This window comes from Vipera berus, assembly GCF_964194415.1.
Source record: "Vipera berus genome assembly, chromosome: 6".
Taxonomy (NCBI): domain Eukaryota; kingdom Metazoa; phylum Chordata; class Lepidosauria; order Squamata; family Viperidae; genus Vipera; species Vipera berus.
The window spans coordinates 88,630,919-88,652,790 of NC_138208.1; the positions used below are offsets into that span (position 1 = coordinate 88,630,919).

At 47.7% G+C, this 21,872-nt stretch overlaps 1 protein-coding gene across 1 annotated transcript in view; it reads right to left on the reverse strand.

Annotated features, from left to right (window-relative positions):
- Positions 1-8,579: 8,579 nt before the first annotated feature.
- CHCHD3 (coiled-coil-helix-coiled-coil-helix domain containing 3) overlaps positions 8,580-21,872 on the reverse strand; it is a 105,662-nt gene continuing 92,369 nt past the window's right edge. The window contains exons 4-5 of the mRNA XM_081331771.1: positions 17,808-17,943; positions 8,580-9,303 (exon numbers count right to left, since the gene is read on the reverse strand). Coding sequence (XP_081187897.1) covers positions 9,280-9,303; positions 17,808-17,943 — 160 coding nt within the window. The 3' untranslated portion in view covers positions 8,580-9,279. The remainder of the gene's footprint in view (positions 9,304-17,807; positions 17,944-21,872) is intronic.

A 21,872-nucleotide genomic window follows, 5' to 3' on the forward strand; every position in this document is an offset into this window, starting at 1 on the left:
TTAACGATCTGGCTAGTTTTTACAACTTCCTATTTACCGTCAAAACTTTTTTTCCCCCACCCCCCTCCTCCTCCTTTTTTTATTTTTTTAAGATGGGTGTCTGCCCATATGCAAAGCCTGCCTGACGGATTCCTAGGCAAGATTTACGGAAGGCGCCCTGTCTTTTTTTTTCTAGGGCATTTTTTTCCCCATTTGATCTTTCATGCATTTTTCATATTCTCCTATTAGAGATAGATCATGGCTGCCCTTGGCGCGGGCCCTGATTGAGTGCTGTTTCTTGGCTTTGGGTGACTGGAGGCCAATAAATTATTTAAATAAAGACATCTGAAGATAGGATGATGTCTCTGTGCCATCTCGTGTCTCTTCTTCCTTTTCACTTTTCCACTGCCCCTAGCTGGGCTGAATTATATAGAAGACAGCCGGAAGGGACCTTGGAGGTCTTCTAGTCCAGCCCCTTGCTCGAGCAGCAGAACCTATGCCATCTCAGACAGGTAGTTGTCTAAGGTAAGGTAAAGGTAAAGGTAAAGTCGTTTCCAACTCTAGGGGCCGGTGCTCATCTCCGTTTCAAAGCCGAAGAGCCGGCGCTTGTCCGAGGACGTCTCCGTGGTCATGTGGCCGGCATGATTAGACACCAAAGGCGCATGGAACGCTGTTACCTTCCCACCGTAGTGGTCCCTATTTTTCTACTTGCATTTTTACGTGCTTTCTAACTGCTAGGTTGGCAGAAGCTGGGACGAGTAACGGGCGCTCACTCTGTTATGCGGCACTCGGGATTCAACCCGCCAAACTGCCAACCTTCTGATCGACAAGCTCAGCGTCCTAACCCACTGAGCCACCGCGTCCTTTTGTCCAGTCTCTTCTTAAAAACCTCCAGAGATGGAGCGCCTACGATTTCTGGTGGCAAGCTGTTCCACTGGTTAATTGTCCTCACTGTCACAAAATTTCTCCTTAATTCTAGGTTGCTTCTCTCTTTGGCCACAATCGAGTCCACAATTTTTGGGAGACATTTGTGAAATGGGTTTTGCCCCATTTTACCACCTTGCTCGTCACGGTTGCTAAGTGAATCACTGCAGTTGTTCGGTTAGTGACACGGCCGTTAAGCGAATCGGGCTTCCCCCCCATGGACTTTGCTTGTCGGAAGGTCGCCGAACTTTGAACGGTCACTAAACAAACCGTTGTAAATTGAGGACTAGTTTATGAATTCTCACATTTTTTCCTGCCGCTTTGAGCAGAGTAATTTCAGGCCATCTTTGCCTGCAAATCACAGAATCGCAACTGATTCATATTTACGACGGTTGTCGTATCCCGGGATCGCCTTTTGTGACCTCTGGACAAGCAAAGTCCACAGGGATGCCAGATTCACGTCACAACCATGTGACTAATTTAACAACCGCAATGGTTCACTTACCGACGGTGGCAAGGCAGGTGGTAAAATGGGGCAAAATTCACTTAACAACTGTCTTGCTTGGAAATTTTGAGCTCAGTTACGTTCGTTGAGGACTGGCTGTAGCATCCCAGAGAAATGGTTGTGTAATCTGTTCTTCAAAACCTCCAGAGACGGAGCACCCACAACTCCAGGTGGCAAGCCGTTCCCCTGGTTAATTGTTCTCCCTGTCTAGCTATCCTTGAGTAGCGGGTTGGACTAGAAGACCTCCAAGGTCTCTTCCGACTCTGGGATTCTGTTACTCTTGCTGGCAATGCCGGCAATAATAATAATAATAATAATAATAATAATAATAATAATAATAATAATAATAATAATAATAATAATAATAATAATAAGAAGAAGAAGAAGAAGAAGAAGAAGAAGAAGAAGAAGAAGAAGAAGAAGAAGAAGAAGAAGAAGAAGAAGAAGAAGAAGAAGAAGAAGAAGAAGTAGAAGTAGTTGGAAGGGACCTTGGAGGTCATCTAGTCCAACCCCCTGCTCAGGCAGGAAACCCTATACCATTTCAAGCAAATGGCTGTCCAGTCTCTTCTTAAAAACTTCCAGTGCTGGAGCATTCACCGCTTCTGGAGGCAAGGAGTTCCACTGGTTAATTGTCCTCACTGTCAGGAAGTTTCTCCTTAGTTCCAGGTTGCTTCTCTCCTTGACTAGTTTCCATCTGTTGCTTCTTGTCCTTCCTTCAGGCGCTTTGGAGAATAGCTTGACTCCCTCTTCTTTGGAGCAGCCCCTGAGATATTGGAACACTGCTGTCATGTCTATCTGCTATCATTGTTTATCTGAGGGCAAAATCTTTGTATTATTTGTTGACAACCGACGGCCATGGTGTATTTCTCCACTCAAAGTTAGCTTTCTTGAAAGGGCATCTTGCTGAATTGATGAGTTTTGCCCTTAACGGTCTCAAGATGATAGATTTGGGAGTTATTGCAATGGAAGATGGAATATTTGTGCCGAAACAGACCCGACCAAGATTAATTAAACAAGGTTATTGGTGAACTCGCTGAATTAAGGCCTGCAAAAGGAGATTTCAGGGAGATGAGAATTATTTTACTTATTGTACTTAAGTTGACTCTTTCACAGAGGGTAACACTTCGATGGTGAAATGTTTTAAGAGGTATTGAACAGTTGTATCCAAATGTTTAATCAATCCACGTTCAATGATTTTGTTCCTTAAACATTCCAAGGAAAGGAACGCAGCCATTTTTTACTCCCCCCCCAAAAAAAATCTCTCTATTGGTTCAATTTTTGTGAACAGGGCTTCGTGATGAATGCAACCCTTGTTGGTAAGAAATAACTTTCCACCCAAATTTATATTTTACCCTTTATATCTTGAGTTTCACATTTACGAAACTCAACATAGTAAAGCTGAAATATAACGGAAGGCATATTCTTTATATCAAAAAGGGCACAGATCCAGTTCCTGGTATTTACAGATGAAACGGGGCCGTATTTATTTATAAAATGATGTATTAACTGTGCCTTCCAGAGACAAAAGGCCCCTGAGGCAACAGACTTACTAAACATCTAAAGAAAACAGTAGCATAATAAGCAAATGCCATATTAACTGGATTAAAGAGGAAGCAAGGAAGAGAAATTCATTTAAAAATCACCCTTAACCGTAACAAGGGTCTGTGTTCACTCAGTATGCTTAATCTGATTACTGAACAAAACCTTTTTTTTTTCCTTTTCTTTTTTTTGGAGTTCACACAATACTTTGAAGCAGAAATCTTCGAAACCCAAACAAATCGCACACATCTACAGGCAGAAAACAAACAAATGCACTTTAAAAACCAATCAGGCTTCGTGCGTTGTGTGAATCTATCTGGCAATTCTTGGGAGAAAACACGTTTTAAATGTCCAATTAAGGAGGCCATATTAACTTCTTTTCCAGGGTTAGGCAACCTTGGTTCTTTTATGACTGGTGGACTTCAACTCCCAGAATTCCTGAGGGGAAACTATGGCCCCTTCATGACTGGTGGCAGCGGTGTCAAACTCAATTTCAGTGAGGGCCGCATCAGCATTGCGGTTGCCCTAAGGGGGCCGGGTGGGTATGGCCAGGGTGGGCGTGGCCTACTGGGTGGGCGTGGCTAGAGTGCTTATGGCCTACTGGGTGGGCGTGGCCAGCTCTACATCGTTGGCATCAAGGGTGCCTATGGGGTCCTGGGCAGGAGTGGGACAGATCTGAGGGTCTCTGGCAGAAGGAGGGTCTCTGGGCCAGGGCCAAGGCAGCGGGGGCCGTTCCCTCACTGTTTCCAGGATGGCTTCGTGGGCCGCATGAAACCACTTCGCGGGCCGGATCCGGCCCCCGGGCCTTGTGTTTGACATGTCTGACTGGTGGACTTCAACTCCCAGAATTCCTGAGCCGGCATGGCTCAACTTGGAAACTCACCCTTTCCCCTCTGCATGGCTGGCTCAGGAATTCTGGGAGTTGAAGTCCACGAGTCATAAAAGAGCCAAGGTTGCCTACCCCTGACCTATGCCATCCCAGACAGGTGATTGTCCAGTGCATTGCAACAGGCCCACCTGAATGCAACGAACACAGGATGGTGAGAGCCCCTTTCAGGAAAAGCATCAGGGACCCAGACGAAGGGGGCAAAAGGCATCCATAGCCATGGTTCCAAAAAGGGCTGCCACAAAGAGCGGTGGGGGGGGTGTTCCACCCCTTCTCCAAAGCACCCGAAGGCAGGATAAGAAGCAACGGATGGAAACAAACCGAGGAGAGAAGCAATCTAGAACTGAGGAGAAATTTCCTGACAGTCAGAACAATTAACCAGTGGAACAACCTGCCTCCAGGAGTTGTGGGTGCTGCAACGCTGGAAGCTTTAAAGAAGAGACTGGACAGCCATTTTTCTGAAATCGTATAGGTCAGGGTTAGGCAACCTTGGCTCTTTTATGACTCGCGGACTTCAACTCCCAGAATGCCTGAGCCAGCATGGCTCAGCATGGAATCCTCTCCCTTTCCCCTCAGCATAGCTGGCTCAGGAATTCTGGGAGTTGAAGTCCATGAGTCATAAAAGAGCCAAGGTTGCCTACCACTGGTATAGGGTTTGCTGCCTGAGCAGGGGGTTGGACTAGATGACCTCCAAGGTCCCTTCCAATCATGATCAATGACTAAGGGAACTAGGTATGGCTAGTCTAGTGAAAAGAACAGACCAGGAGTGACATGATAGCAGTCTACCAATATCTCAGGGGCTGCCCCAAAGAGGAGGCAGTCAAGCTATTCTCCAAAGCGCCCGAAGGCAGGACAAGAAGCAACGGAGGGAAACTCACCAAGGAGAGAAGCAACCTGGAACTAAGGAGAAACTTAGTTGTTAGAACAATTAACCAGTGGAACAACCTGCCTCCAGAAGCTGTGGGTGCTCCATCACTGGAGGTCTTAAGACAACCATTTGTCTGAAATGGAATAGGGTCTCCTGCTTGATCAGGGGGTTGGACTAGAAGACCTCCGAGGTCTCTTCCAACTTTTGTTATTCTGTCTGTTACCCGGTTACTTTTCACGATTCCCCCCCCCCCAACTAAGGACCACCACCGGCTTAGCCGTGCAAGACGGGCTTCCCCAGCCTCGGCCCTTTGTGCTTTTTAACATTCTGCGCAGTTTCATTCCGGAGATCGATACACACGGACGAGCCGGGATGATAAAAGCAACTGTTTCCAGCAGCGGATCGGAGTTCTTTTCAGATGTAAATGTAATTTGATTCCGGAATAGGCACCTCGTGGTTTTACAATTCTTGAATGTTGCCAGGCTCTGGGTTTTTAATTCACCTGAACAAGATTCCTCCCGCTAGGCTGCTGGCTCAAAATACAGGTGTGCATTCTTAGCCGATAGAAAAGGACGAAATGTACAGGTTTGAAAGAAACTCCAGTGCCCCTCCCAAAATGACTCACTTTCATGGCTTGTGGGTCAAGAATTAGTGAGTTTCCTATCTGCTGATTATACAGGAAGTCCCCGACTTGCATCCACTCATTTAGTGACCGTTCGAAGTTACAACGGCACTGAAGAAAGTGGTTGAGGAGTTTTATTCCCCACACCGTTGCAGCATCCCCAGGGCCACGTGATCAAAATTCAAAAGCTTGGCAACTGGCATGTACTCGTGACGGTTGCAACATCTCCGGGGGGGTGTCACATGATCCCCTTTTGCGAACTTCTCTCAAGCGAACTCAGATGGCGGAAGCCGGATTCACTTAGCGACCGGCTTCCCAAGTGTGGCAGGAAAGGTCGTAACGTGAGACAAGACTCAGTTCTTGCTTAGCAACAGACGTTTGGGGCTCAGTTGTGGTCGTAAGTCGAGGACCATCGTACTCTCCTACCTTACAGTCAGGAAAGGAGGATATTTGCAAAACGGAGTTGAACTGTGGGAAGTCCGGCATTTCTCAACCTCGCCAAGTTTAAGATTGTGGATTTCAGAATTGCAGTTTTTATTTGCAGCGGGGATGTTCAATCTTGGCAATTGGAAGACCTGTGGACTCCAACTCCCAGAATTCCTTAGCCATGCTGCCTGGGGGATTCTGGGAGTTGAAGTCCACCCATCTCAAAGCAGGCCATCTGGGGAATTCTGGAGTTGTGAAGTCCACCCATCTTAAAGCATGCTGGCTGGGGAATTCTGGGAGTTACAAGTCCTACCCATCTTAAAGCGTGCTGGCTGGGGAATTTTGGGAGTTGAAATCCACCCATCCTAAAGTTGGTAAGCATGAAAAACATAGAGCTAGATTGCACTTTAAGGTAAAGTTTCCCCCGCACATGCGTGCTAGTCGTTTCCAACTCTAGGGGCCGGTGCTCATCTCCGTTTCAAAGCCGAAGAGCCAGCGCTTGTCCGAGGACGTCTCCGTGGTCATGTGGCCGGCATGACTAGACGCCAAAGGCGCACGGAACGCTGTTACCTTCCCACCGGAGTGGTCCCTATTTTTCAACTTGTATTTTTATGTGCTTTCGAACTGCTAGGTTGGCAGAAGCTGGGACGAGTGACAGGCGCTCACTCTGTTACGCGGCACTCGGGATTCGACCCGCCAAACTGCCGACCTTCTGATCGACAAGCTCAGCGTCCTAACCCACTGAGCCACCGCGTCCCTAGATTGCACTTTAGTTAATGCATTACAATGCAAACAATAAGACAGCTGATTTGATTACGGTTGCACACCTGCAAACCATGAAAGAGGGCAGAGATCGGCCCCTAGGTCTCTCGTTTGTGGAGTTCCTCAGGGTTCGGTTCTCTCGCCTCTCCTGTTCAACATCTACATGAAACCGCTGGGTGAGATCATTCGTGGTTTTGGAGTTGGGTATCATCAATATGCTGATGATACCCAACTTTTCATTTCGACCCCAAACCACCCCAGTGATGCCCTCGCTGTGATGTCCCGTTGCCTGGAGGCGGTTCGGGTCTGGATGGGGAGGAACAGACTTCAACTCAACCCTGACAAGACTGAGTGGCTGTACATTCCGGCATCCCGGGACATTCAAAACGTTCCTTCACTTTCTATGGGGGGTGAGTCTTTACCCCCTGTAGATAGGGCTCGCAACTTGGGAGTCCTCCTGGATGCACGGCTTACCTTAGAAGATCATGTAGTAGCCGTGACCAGGGGGGCTTTCGCACAGGTTCGCCTGGTGCGGCAGTTGCAGCCCTACCTAGACCGGGATGCCCTGTGTACGGTCACTCATGCGCTCGTGACCTCTCGTCTTGACTATTGCAATGCTCTCTACATGGGGCTTCCCTTGAAGACCACTCGGAGGCTCCAACTGGTACAGAATGCGGCCGCGAGAGTTGTCTTGGGAGTTTCCCGGTACTCCCATGTTACACCTTTGCTCCGGAAGCTGCATTGGTTACCAGTTGTCTTCCGGGTGAGGTTCAAGGTCTTAGTGATGGTGTTTAAGTCCTTACATGGCATGGGTCCGGAATACCTCGGGGACCACCTGCTGCCGGCGTCAACTCCCCTCCGCCCCGTGCGTTCCCACAGAGAGGGCCTCCTCAGGGTGCCACCGGTCAGAGAATGTCGGCTGGTGGCCCCCAGGGGGAGGGCCTTCTCTGTGGGCGCTCCGGCACTATGGAACCAGCTGCCGGTTGAGCTCCGGATGGCACCGGATCTCCGCTCCTTCCGGCGCGGGTTAAAGACCCATTTATTTGAACAAGCTGGCCTGGCCTGATGGGGAATCACTTAGGGTTTTAATATTTATATATATATATTATTGTTTTTATTGTGGGCAATAATTTAATTCTTTTTTAACTTTTGTACTTTTGTAGTTTTAAGATATGCCCTGTTCACCGCCCTGAGTCCTTCGGGAGAAGGGCGGTATAAAAATTTAATTAAATAAATAATAAATAAATAATAAATACTTTGCTAAGCCATACATGAACACGGCTTTGGGATCCAATCCCGGATAACCTCTATGATCAGACTTCTGGAGACGCATCCTCCACCCTTTCTGCTTTGACATTTTCTGCCAGGCAACGCTTGCTAAATTTTAACTCGAACCTTTACAGGAATCCAATATTCCTTCCAGCCTCCGAAAGACTTGTCCAGCAGTTATTTAGACTCGCTCCTCACGGCCACCCCATTTAATTCATCAAGATAGCCTGAGCTCTGCAGTCACAGCACCAGCCTCCCCTTCAATCAATGTCAGTTGCCTTAACTATCTTCGATCAGCATCAGTTAAGCCAGCAGCTACCCTAAAAGTGGAATTCTACACTCCCGCTCCTTTTGCTTTCTCAGAAAAAAGGTTCTTTGTGCAGTGGCCAGTTGTTTTCACAGGTAAGCTTTGCGATAGGCATGCTTTAAGGTGGGAGGACTTCAACTCCCAGAATTCCCCAGCCTGCATGCTTTAAGGTGGGTGCACATCGAATGAATGAATGTCAACTATCTGTTTTCAGATTTTTCCGTACAGTTTTTATGCCTTTAACGTTTTACACGTGCACTGCCCAACCTCCCTCTGAGACAGGCGGTTCCTAAATCTGATCCATCACTCCATCCATAAAATAAACCTCAGTAGCTTCGGCGTGTCACAAAGGACGTAGGTGCCTGCATGTGTGCTCTGTGTGTGTGTGTGTGTGTGTGTGTGTCAGACGATTTCCTGCACGCCACTTGCGTTCTCCTCCCCATCCCGAAAGAACGTCAGCCGAGTTCTCGTGTCCCGTTTGCAAAAAAGAAAAGAAAAAAAAAGACACCTTTTTTTTATTACAGATACATAATTGTCAGTACTCGGCGTCAGCCCGCCAGTACATACAGGGTGTAACCGGACGCCTTAATCATGATTTGCAAATCAAGGGAGTTTCCGTGCTGCGGTGGTTCCTGAGACACGATGCCAGCACGACCGAAATTCAGAGCGACGAGGACGGCCATTCTGCAATAAATTAAGCCGCACCTTCTCCGCGATCCAAAAGGACACTATGACATTTGGAAGGTGGGAGGAAGCAGTGAAAACAATAGGATTTGGGGAGGTGGGAAGAGGTCACTAAGGCAGGGATGTCCAAGCTGGGCTACTTTAAGACTCGTGGACTTCAGCTCCCAGAATTCCCTAGCCAGCTGGCTGGGGAATTCTGGGAGTTGAAGTCCACGAGTCTTAAAGTAGCCCAGCTTGGACACCCCATCCCAAAGATTTAGATTTTGCTTCCCTTCAATTACCAGTAAGTGGGTTTTGTGTTAAGCCGTTGCTAGCCTAATGAAATGAATATTGTGGTTGTGATGCCAAAGCCAGGATGCTCGTTGCTGTCAATCTGGGTCTTCTGGAGGTGGTGCTCTGTCCGTCTGCCCTGTAAACGGGCTGCTGGATCGTTCCAGAATAACCGTCCTCCCCCTCCTTCCAGCTGTTGGGAATTGAAATGGAGGGAGGGGTGTTCTATGCGCAGATATTAGCCTCCCCGGCCAGCATTGCACTGCAAGAGAAGAAGGGGGGGGGGCGGGGAAACAAGGGCGGGAAAAAGAGAGAGAGGGAAAAAAAATCAAAATAAGGAAGCGGAGTTGGCCCAGAAAACTAGATGTGAAGCCCTATATATAATAGAATAGAGAAGGGAGAGCCAGTTTGGTCTCCTGGTTAAGGCACCAGGCTAGAAAATGGGAGATTGTGAGTTCTAGTCCCGCCTTAGGAGTGAAAGCCGGTTGCGTGACTTTGAGCCAATCACCAGGAGACGGTGAGTTCTAGTCCCGCCTAAGGCATGAAAGCCAGCTGGGTGACTTTGGGCCAATCACCAGGAGACGGTGAGTTCTAGTTCCGCCTTAGGAGTGAAAGCCAGTTGGGTGACTTTGAGCCAATCACTAAGAGACGGTGAGTTCTAGTCCTGCCTTAGGTGTGAAAGCCAGCTGGGTGACTTTGAGCCAATCACCAGGAGTCGGTGAGTTCTAGTCCTGTCTTAGGCGTGAAAGCCAGCTGGGTGACTTTGGGCCCATCACCAGGAGACGGTGAGTTCTAGTCCCGCCTTAGGCATGAAAGCCAGCTGGGTGACTTTGAGCCAATCACCAGGAGGGTGAGTTCTAGTCCTGCCTTAGGCGTGAAAGCCAGCTGGGTGACTTTGAGCCAATCACTAAGTGATGGTGAGTTCTAGTCCTGCCTTAGGCGTGAAAGCCAGCTGGGTGATTTGGTACCAGCCACTCTATCCCAGTCCACCCCACCTCACAGGGTTGTTGTTGCGAAGAAGAGAGGAGGAGGAAGGTATGTTGGATATGTTCTCTGTCTTGAGTTATTTATAAACAATAACAAGACAGGATAAAAATCCATCAAACAAACAAACAGATAAATAACATACAATTGTCCAGCCGTATCCCAAGGACAGAGGATGGCCCAGTAGTTTTAAGGTGAAGGCCGGCAGGTCCTAACAGCGTCCTTTGGGCTTAGCAGCATCGCTAAGGTTTTTTTCAGATAAGTCAGGGGAGGAAAATGACCTCGGCCCCATGTTGCAAAAACCTTATTTTTCCCTGCTGTGGAATCCCCAACAGGCAGATCCAGAACTTTCTTGCGCATGATGTCTGCTGCCCACCACCATATTATTCTGTTCTATTCTGTTCCATGCCACATTTTCTGCTCTATTCTATTCTGTTCTGTTGTGTTCTGTTCTATTCTATTCTATCATTATTCTATTCTATTCTATTCTATTCTATTCTATTCTATTCTATTCTATTCTATTCCATTCCATATATCCTATCCTATCCTATCCTATCCTATCCTATCCTATCCTATCCTATCCTATCCTATCCTATCCTATCCTCTATTCCATATATCCTATCCTATCCTCTATTCCATATATCCTATCCTATCCTGTCCTGTCCTATCCTATCCTCTATTCCATATATCCTATCCTATCCTATCCTATCCTATCCTCTATTCCATATATCCTATCCTGTCCTGTCCTATCCTATCCTACATTCCATTCCATTCTCTATTCCCTTCTTCTCTCAGTTACCAATCCTGAAACTTTTAGAGACTGCTAGGTAGGAAAATATTCTATCCGTTCCTATTCACACTCCATTCCATTCTATGCTATTCTATTCATTATTTTATGTTTTTATTTTATTTATGTTATTTTATTTTTACGTTCTTATTTTATTTTAATTTTATTTGCGTTCCCTCTTGCTGTGTAAAATTGAACTACTGGCCTCATTAACTTTGTGTTTTCAAAGGAATGTTCGCTGTGTGTGTGTGTGTGTGTTTGTGTGTGTGCACGCAGCGTGTGTTTGGGCTACAGAGGAGGAGAACCAAGCAGACTCCTGCTTCTTCCGTTCAGTTATCCACCAGGTGAGCCAAAAAAATACAGGTGATTCTCCATCACCTGCAGTTTGCTGACTTGAAAAACAAAAATCCATTTTTCTGCCTGCGGCGGGGAGGCCCTGCGTGATACTAGGAAGATTGAGCTGAGCTTGTGTTTGTGTGTGTGTGTGTGTGTGTGTGTGTGTGTGTGTCTGTGTCCTTTCTGGCGTTTGAAGCTGCCACAGCTACAGCTGCACCGTTTTGGATTAGTTGCTCAGAAAACTTGCTAATGTGGGACATTTCCCCCGATTATAAACAAAACTCTTGCTTGCGTGCGTGCCAAATTGTTCAGGGCATCCTTATCAGTCAGAACTGTAAATTCTGAAGGCAGAAGAGCTTAATGGGTGATGCTGCGGTGCTTTCCAGAGCTGGTTGAGTGAACAACCGTTAGCCCTCCGAGGTAGTCCAGAAAAGCAGCACGGAACGTAGTCCTTGGCTTACGCTCACAATTGGAACCAGAACATCTGCGTTTAAGCAAGGTAGCAATTCGGCGAGCCGCGCCCAATTTTATAACCTTTTTTTTTGCCATGGTCGTTAAGCAAATCACCACCATCACTAAGTGAAGCGCTGCTGAGCCATTAAGCGAATCCGGCTTCCCCCACTGACTTTGTTTAATGAGAGCCGGCTGGGAAGATTACAAGTGGCAATCACGTGACACACACATACACACACACACACACACACACACCCTCCCAGGGATGCTGCAACAAACATGCTAAATCTATGACGGTGGCCACGGGCTCAAATTTTGATCATGCAACTTGCAGGGATGCTGGGACAGTTGTTAGGTGTGAGGACCTGGTTGGTTAAGTCACTTTTTTTCAGCGCCATTGTTAAGTTCAAACGGTGACTAAAGAAGGGATTTGTACGTCGAGGGGACGGCTATCTGTAACTCTATTCTAAGGTTATATTAACTGAATCTTGCAAGACTAATATGTCCCCGCCCCGTTACACACTCTTGACTACTAGAGTTCCCTCTGAGAGATGGATAGAGAGATGCAGTTAGATACATGATAGAAAGAGAGATGGATAGAAAGAGATAGACAGATATACAGATAAGAGATGGATAGAGATATAGAGAGATCAGGGGTCCCCAATCTCTGGGCTGCAGCCCAATACCGGTCCACAGACTGTGGGGAACCGGGCTGCATAAGCGGCGGGTGAACACACCAAGCCTCATTTGTGCATGTGCAGGATTAGGCTTTGTACGTGAAACTATCCTCCCGCTCCCGCCGCTGCTGTTAGTCTGGGGAGCCAGACGTGTCGGGAACTGCTAAGTTAGATGAAATATTAGATAGCTAGATAGGTGATAGGCAGACAGATATTGAGGTGGAGGTACTACCAGAAATAAGACTGGGTATTATAATTATAATTATATTATATTATTACTTCCAAAAGAGGCACCTGGTCTTATTTTCGGGGTAGGCCTTATCTCACCTCTGGCACCGCTGGCCCCACCCAGCCGGTCCACTTCTTCTGGGGCCAAAGTTCTGCAGCTGCATTTGGGTCTGCATTTTGCAGTCTAAGCAGCTGAGTACCGAGCTATGGATTCAATCCATAGCTTGATGCTCGGCTGCAGAGGTCTTGCAGAACCGAGCTAGGGCTTATTGTTGGTGTAGGCCTTACTTTCAGGGAAACATGGTATCATGCAAGGCTTGAAATTATCTTCTTGGCTATTAAGCAAACATGGTGGTCATAAAGCAAACGCCATGGGCATTAAGCGAACGCTGAGGTTGTTAAGCAAACCAAAGGTTTGCTACAGGGCAGCTTCGTCAAAAGTCGGACGTGAATGTTCAATTTTTAGCAAAAACGCTATAAAACATGGTCACTGATAGCAGGACGCTGCAAACAGCCTTAAATGAGGCCGTGTTGGGAAGCGCCCTAAGTTTAGTTATATGACCGCAGCAGGGGCCCAATTTCAAATCTGGGTTAAGTTCCCTTTTTTTGGGGGGGGGTTGGTCGTAACTGCAAATGGTCATAAGTCAAGGACTACCTGTATATAGTACCGGTAGCCCTCGATGTTCAACCACGATTGAGCCCAGCGTTTCTGTCTCTAAGCAAGACAGTTGTAAAATACGTTTTGCCCCGTTTTATGACCTTTCTTGCCACGGCCATTAAGTGAATCCCTGCAGTTGTTAAGTAAGGAACACGGTCTTTAAGTGAACCTGGCTTCCTCATGGGTTTTGCTTGTCACAAGGTCGCAAAAGATCACGTGACCCCAGGACACCGCAACCGGCATAAATAGGAACCAATTGCCCGGTGTCCAAATTATGACCACGAGCCATGGGGATCCTGCAACGGTCGTAAGTGTGGAAAAAGACAAGTCATTAGTCACTTTTTTTAATGCCATTCTAACTTCCGAACGGTCACCAAACGAATTATACCTATACTCAAGCCTATACCCAAGAATTCTGTCAACTCCAGTTCAACACTAAATTGGTGCCAGATTTACGGAATTCAGGAGGGATTGGAACTGTCCTTAAGTTGAGGACTATCTGCATATGCCCTAAGTAGTTCGGGGGGAGGGAAAGCGTGCTGCATCCGCTTCCCCTAAAACGTGCAGGCTGGGTGGGGAAGAGACTTCCGAGAAAACGGCGACGTGTTTTCGCGTGCCAGCAAGCAAAGCCAGGACGGAGAAACGTTCTCCGTTTCTCCTCTATTGAGAGCAAGTTATAAATGGAGAGCATCGGACGAGCAACTTGAAAACGCCAGGAAGGCAGTGTGAATAAAGATGCCCTAATTGTCTTCTTCTTTCCAGATGGTCGCTGCCAGTTTCCGGCACTCTCGAGACACACTCCCGCACAAAAAAGAAATTCTGGCCGGCTGCCTCGATAGCCATTATCATCCTGCTTGCTCTGGACACGCAGAGACACCGAGGAAGGGATTGAGAGAGACTCCTCAGCCAAAAAGGATTCCCGGATCGTCCCCATCCGTGCGAGAGGGACTTAAGAGAGCGTGCTGGCTGGCGGGCCAACTTGGTAGAGACCGGGATAATAGAAACCACAAGTGGGTTTGATTTTAAAAAGCAGAGCTAAACGGATGCGCGGTGCCTGCTGCTGACAATCTTGCCTGAAAGTTGTTGGCCGAAAGCCCATTCTGGCCTCCTCTGTGTTAAAAGATAAGAGCGCAGCACAAACTCGCAAAACGTTGGAACGGCCGCCAATTTCAAGAGGATGACTCGGCAATTGCCCATCAAGGGAAAAACGTCAAGCGCAAAGAACCAGGCGCCATCGGTTAGGTTGCAGCGTAAGATTTACAGCTAGTCCCCGACTTAACGACTACAATTGAGCCCGGTTGTTGAGTGAAACTGGCTTCCCCACAGAGTTCGGTTGTCAGAAGGTCTCAAAAGGGTGTTTGTGTGTGTGTGTGTGTGTGTGTGTGTGTGTCACATTAACTTTTGTATTGTATTGACATGTTTAAATACCTTGTAAACCGCCCTGAGTCCTACGGGAAAAGGGTGGCATATAAATTCAATAAACTTAAACTTAAACCCCCAAGGGACACGGCGTTAAGTATGAATCGCTTGCCAAGGGTCTTAATTTTGATCACGTGACCGTGGAGATTCCGCAACAGTTGTGAAGTGTGTAAACCTGGCCTAAGCCCCTTTTCTTTCCAGTGCCCTACGGTCGCTAAACAAACGGTTGTTAAGTCGAGGACTACCTGCACTCAAACCTATATGTAAGAATCTGGTCCAGGAATGTTCGACGCTAAATTGGCCCCAGGTTAGGATCAATGGAATTCAGCAGGGTTTGGAGTGAGCTATGCTCACTGCTAGACCAGAGGTCCCCAACCTTTTGGGCGCCAGGGACCACCGGTTTCGTGGAGAAAGGTTTTTCCGTGGACCGAAGGGGGTGTGGTTTTGTGTGCTGCCTGCATCCCGCGGATGGGACTTTGCTTCTTTGTGCGGCCCGGTGGCTGGCATGCCATTGTTCTGTTCCAGACTACGACTGGCCCTGTTTGTGTATCAGGGACAACCCCTTTTTCCTTTTAACAATCAATAGGCTGGGGGGAAAAACCCAACCCAAATTTATTTACAGTTCCAAATAATAAAGTCTTTCAAACAAAAAGGCAGCAGAATATTTTCTTCAACCAAAAATACATGATTCAAAACATCCAACAAGAGCCAAACAAGAGTTAAACAGAAGTAGCCAGAACAGACCAGGATTTCTCTTTGAACGTCTCCGAACGGTTGCCTTCAGCAACCAGCACCACCCACACCTTCCCCTTTTATTATCTGTCCCACCATGTGGCTTCTGACTGCCTTCTCCTCCTCTCACTGAGTTGCCTCATTGATTTTCTCTGCTCTGCTCTGCTGGATTGCCTTCTGCTTCTAGCGTCTCTGAACAGATTCAGCTGTGACTCCTCTGAGTCCGACCCCTCCTCCTCACCCAGCTGAGCCTCGTGAGGAACACGACTGGAGGGGCCAGGCTGAGAGTCCTGCAGTGCATCAGAGCCTCCCTCCGACACCGAAGGCTCTCCAAACCCCTCCTCTTCCTCCTCCTCCTCCTCAGATTCCTCAGACTCAGCTGCTGGGAGCACAGGCTGACACTGAATCACAACAGCCATGGCCTGGTCTCGGTCCACAGACCGGGGGTTGGGGACCGCTGTGCTAGACCATTAAACCAGAAACTTTCCTTCCGGGTCTAATGGGAAAATTTTGAACTCTGATTTTAGAGACGGAGACTGCTCCGTGTTACGAAAATGGGAGGATGTTTCAATTCCCACCACGCAGAAATGGCTACAAAAGCTGGTGGAATTAGCAGAGATGGTGAAATTGACCGTTTTGATCAAAGAAAAGAATAAGTACTTTTGTTTCGACTGGGAAACCGCTTATGGGCTTTGTGCTTGAGGTGAGAAAAAAAAACACGATACCATGATTTTAGGTTCTACTGATCAGACTGATTCGTTGACACTGAATTGCTGGTTCAGTGGGTTAGGACGCTGAGCTTGTCGATCAGAAGGTCGGCACTTTGGCGGGTCGAATCCCGAGTGCCGCGTAACAGAGTGAGCGCCTGTTACTCGTCCCAGCTTCTGCCAACCTAGCAGTTCGAAAGCATGTAAAAATGCAAGTAGAAAAATAGGGACCACTCCGGTGGGAAGGTAACAGCGTTCCGTGCGCCTTTGGCGTCTAGTCATGCCGGCCACATGACCACGGAGACATCCTCGGATGAGCGCTGGCTCTTCGGCTTTGAAACGGAGATGAGCACCGGCCCCTAGAGTTGGAAAACGACTAGCACGCATGTGCGGGGGAACCTTTACCTTTTTTTAACTACTACAGAAATATAAAAATGTTGAGGTTGGATGTTAATGCCTTATTTTACTGCCACAGAGGGACGTCAACGCCTTTTTTTCCTCTTTCTCCTGCCCCCTTTTCCACACTTCTCTTTTTCCCATTCCCCTCCAGTTGTTCCTTACTATTTCCTTTTGTATTTTCATAGTTTATGTTACAAGTAAATAAAAGAAATATTTTTTAAAAAGGGTTGGACTAGGACCGTTTGTGGGAACGCAAGGATTCTAAGCTAATGGCGCACTTAACTCCCCCCCCCCCAGCTCTGCCGACTCTTTTCCTACAGAAAGTCTTGGAGCTTAGATCGGACCTGGGCAATCTACAGCCCAGCAGCGAACGCAGCACCCCGGCATCCGATTCAGGGCTCAATTTTAAGGATGTGGTTTTAAGCACGTTGTTAGGTGTGTTAGTTAGGGCAAAACAATTTCGACCAAGGTACCTCAAAACAGGGCCAATTTACAGAAAGCATCCAAAGTCCAGGATCCATATTGTATGGTTGATTTTAATTCCCTGTAAACTGCGTTGAGTCCTCAGGGAAAGGGCAGTATATAAATGCAATAAATAAATAAATAAATAAATAAATATGACAGCCATGAAGTTTAAAATTTGGCAGATTTTGTGAGACATCTGATGATGTCAAAATATCACAAAACAGATTACAATATATTTTTCCCCACGACAACGTCAACAACTCTGTGAGCTGCTGAGATTAGAACTCACAGTCTCCTGGTGATTGGCCCAAAGTCACTCAACCGGCTTTCGTGGCTAAGGCGGGACTAGAACTCACTGTCTCCTGGTGATTGGCCTAAAGTCACTCAAACGGCTTTCGTGGTTAACGAGGGACTAGAACTCACTGTCTCCTGGTGATTGGCCCAAAGTCATTCAACCGGCTTTCGTGGCTAAGGCGGGACTAGAACTCACTGTCTCCTGGTGATTGGCCTAAAGTCACTCAAACGGCTTTCGTGGCTAAGGCGGGACTAGAACTCACCGTCTCCTGGTGATTGGCCCAAAGTCACTCAACCGGCTTTCGTGGCTAAGGCGGGACTAGAACTCACGGTCTCCTGGTGATTGGCCCAAAGTCACTCAAATGGCTTTCGTGGCTAAGGCGGGACTAGAACTCAGGGTCTCCTGGTGATTGGCCCAAAGTCACTCAAACGGCTTTCGTGGCTGAGGCGGGACTAGAAGTCACGGTGTCCCACTTTCAAGTCTGGTGCCTTGACCACTGGACCAAACTGGCTAGCAGAATGCAATATAATAATATAGTGCAATGGCCTGAGTTAGGATTTGTTGGGCGTTATCCCATCCCATTCGCAACAAGCCAAGTGTGAAGAAGGCTGAGCTTTTGCACCCACCTGCCGAGCGTGCTGGACACACTTGAAGTACTCAGCGGCCAAAGCTGAGCAGCTGAGGGTCTCCTTTGGGTTCTGCTGATAGCACTGGAAGATCTGGTTCTGGAGATCTACACACACAGGATCAGCCTTGTATCGCCTGGATGAGGGGAAGAGGAGAGAGAAGGAAGAGTTACAAAACTTCAAAGGATTGTTCTCACACCTGAAGTGACACACCCTTGAGGCTCAAAATAACAGAGCTAGGAGGGACCTCGGAGGTCTTCTAGTCCAACCCCCTGCTCAAGCAGGAGACTCTGTGCCATTTTAGACAAATGGTTGTCCAGTCCCCTTTTTTAAAAGCACCCACAACTTCTGCAGTTGTCAACCAAGTTCCAAGGTTTTAGCATGGGTAATCTTCAATAACAGCAATGGGGAAAAAAATGACACACAACCCTTTTACAACCCTGGCAGCGTTCCTGTGGTCATGTGATCAACTGGCTCATCTTTACAACGGTCGCAAGTTCCTGGGGTCATGTGGTCCCCTTTCGCGACCTCCCTTGCCACCACTTAATAACCGTGTGGCTAACTTAACAACTGCAGTGATTTGCTTGGCAACACTGGCAAGGAAGATCATAAAGGAGGAGAAAAAGCACTCAACAATTCTCTTGCTTAGCAAGAGAAATCTTGAGCTCACTTGTGGTCCTAAATTGAGGACTATCTGTATAGAGTTTCTCTGGGAAACACCCCCACGATACTTTAGACCAGGGGTGTCAAACTGCCGGCCAAGGGCCGGATGCGTCACATGGAAGCCGCACCCAGTCCATTGCCGGCAATGGAGAAAAAGCTCCGATACGTCACGCGATGTCGCAAGTTTGACATGTGTGCTTTAGACTGTGGTGGCCCTTTTATGACGCGTGGACTTCAACTCCCAGAATTCCTGAGGCAGCCATGCTGGCTCAGGAATTCTGGGAATTGAAGTCCACAAGTCATAAAAGGGGCCATCCAGCCATACTGGCTCAGGAATTCTGGGAGTTGAAGTCCACAAGTCATGAAGGGGACATCCAGCCATATTGTCTCAGGAATTCTGGGAGTTGAAGTCCACAAGTCATGAAGGGGCCATTCAGCCATGCTGGCTCAGGAATTCTGGGAGTTGAAGTCCACAAGTCATGAAGGGGACATCCAGCCATATTGTCTCAGGAATTCTGGGAGTTGAAGTCCACAAGTCATGAAGGGGACATCCAGCCATATTGTCTCAGGAATTCTGGGAGTTGAAGTTCACAAGTCATAAAGGGGCCATTCAGCCATGCTGGCTCAGGAATTCTGGGAGTTGAAGTCCACAAGTCATGAAGGGGACATCCAGCCATATTGTCTCAGGAATTCTGGGAGTTGAAGTCCACAAGTCATGAAGGGGACATCCAGCCATATTGTCTCAGGAATTCTGGGAGTTAAAGTCCACAAGTGATAAAGGGGCCATCCAGCCCTATTGGCTCAGGAATTCTGGGAGTTGAAGTCCACAAATCATAAAGGGGCCATCCAGCCATGCTGGCTCAGGAATTATGGGAGTTGAAGTCCACAAGTCATGAAGGGGCCATGGTTCCCCACCTCTGCTTTGGACCAACTTGAGACTTGCAGCCCCTCAAGATGTGAAATTAATCAGAGGCCAGCAGTTATGGATCCTGCAGCTGCCGCAGCCCCAGAGAAATCGGGAAAGAAAGCTGTGTACCAATAATTTCTGGGATGTATGACTCACGGCTCTCATGAGTCATCCCATCCGACGGGGCTTAGCAGAAGCGCCAACCCCCAACGCAATTAACTTAAAATTGGGATTTGACTCCTGAACTGCTCTGACGGGCGCATTCAAAGATGGGATGAGCTCAACAAAAATACACGTCGGGCTCCTTCTGTGGGGTGTGGTGGAAATTCAGAGGGAAAAAGGATGGGTTTTTTTTTTAAAGAGGAGCCCTGGAGGTCAAATGATATCGGGGTAGGGAAGAGGGCAGAACCGTTTTAAGTTTCGTGCCCGTTATTCAAAATCCGTACAAGGATGTCGTTTATTATTTTAGCTCTGTGGACAGAAGCCCCGCAGACAGCGGTGGGATTCAGCCGGCTCGCGCCGGTTCGGTAGAACCGGTAGCTAATTTTTGTTGTTGTTGTTGTTGCCTAGGCCCAGAACGGACTTCCGGAAGCGGCATCCACCCAGAGAACCGGTTGCTCACATATCTGAATCCCACCTCTGCCCACAGACCTCTTCATGTGGCCAGACCAGGCAATGTGCTGGAGGAAAAGGAAAATAAAAATAAAAATCACAAGGTCATCCATCTTACTCAGGGGTAGGCAAACTTGGCTCTTTTATGACTCATGGACTTCAACTCCCAGAATTCCTGAGTCAGCTATGCTGACTCAGGAATTCTGGGAGTTGAAGTCCATGAGTCATAAAAGAGCCGAGGTTGCCTACCCCTGATCTTACTGGATCCCTAAGGTAAAGTGAAGTAAAGTAAAATGCCTGTGCTTGTGTGATGAACTAGGAGGCAGCATATTTTTAAGTATTTCCCAGAGCTGCCATTTTCTACCCACTCAACCTCATTTTCTTTCTTTCTCTTTCTTTCTCTTTCTTCCTTCTTTCCATCCCTCCTTCCTTCATTCTTCTTTCCCTTCCTTCCTTCTTTTTCTCTTTCCCTTCCTCCCCTCCTTCCTTTCTCCTTCCTTCCTTTCCTTTCTTCCTTCCTTCCATCCCTCCCTTTTTTCTTTCTTCTTTCCCTTCCTTTTTCTTTCCTTCCTTCCTTCCTCCCACCCTTCTTTTTTTCTTCTTTCCCTTCCTTCCCGACAAGCAAAGTCAATGGGGAGGCTGGATTCACTTAACGACCGCACTGCTAACTTAACTGCACTGATCCGCTTAACGACGGTGGCGAGGGAGGTTGTAACCTGGGGCAAAACTCACCTAACAATTATCTCGTTTAGCAGCAGAAATTTTGGGCTCAATTGTGGTCGTAGGTCGAGGACTTACCTGCACTCTTTTACCTCTCCTTCGCTCTCTTAACTAAAGGTAGACCTCGACTTACAGTAATTCATTTAGTGACTGAAGAGTACCACGGCACTGACTTACGGCTTGTTTTTCACACCAACAAACGCTGCAGCATCCCCGTGATCAAAATTCGGCCGCTTGGCTACTGGCTCGTATTTATGACGGCCGCTGTGTCCCAGGGTCACGTGATTCCCTTTTACGACCTTCTGACAACCAAAGTCAATGGGGGGGGGAAAGCTGGATTCGCTTAACATCTGCGTTGCTAACTGAGGCGATTTACCTCACAACCATGGCAAAGAGGCTTGTAACATGGGGCAAAACTGTCTCGTTTAGCGACAGAAATTCCAGGCTCGTAAGCCGAGGACTGCCTGTATTGCTTTTCCTCTCGTTAGATAAATGCGATTAAAGCTTCTGAGCCCTCAGCCGTTCCCTTTCTGCAGGTGTTCTTCCAGGGGCGTTTTGCAAAAATCAGGGTGGCAAAAAGATCCTTGGAAGATGCCCGGGATGTGTCACGCTGCAGCCCTTGCCGCTTTGCTTTAATAAAGCGCCTGTCGATCGAAAAAAGATTTCTAATGCATCAGACAAGTAATGGGGTGGAGGAGAAATTAAATTCCCATTGACTGGGCCATTTTTTTTTCTCTGTCACTCTGCAATTAAACTCAGATAGCGGCTTTAAAATAAGGTAATGCAGTGGCCGATTTGTATTCTTGCTTGTACCACTTCCACGCTGGGCAAAGAGACCAAGACACACACACACACACACACACAAAATGTGCAGTTTTATGCATGTAAAACTCGCTTAAGAAATGTCTCGCTTAGCCAACAGAAATTTTGGGGCTCCGTTGTTTTCCTAAGTTGAGGACTACCTGCAAATAAGAAAGTCACTAATGGAATGGCTGCTAAGTCGAGGACGGCCCGCGTTTTGAAACAGAAGAAAAGCAACGTCGCGCAGATGCAGCCGGATCTTCCCCGTGAGCGTGCACGGATACAATTTCTGGATTGCACCAGCAATCTCGCATCCTTCGAACCCAAGCCCGGCCCGCTCCCCTTCTCAGGGGGGGGGGATC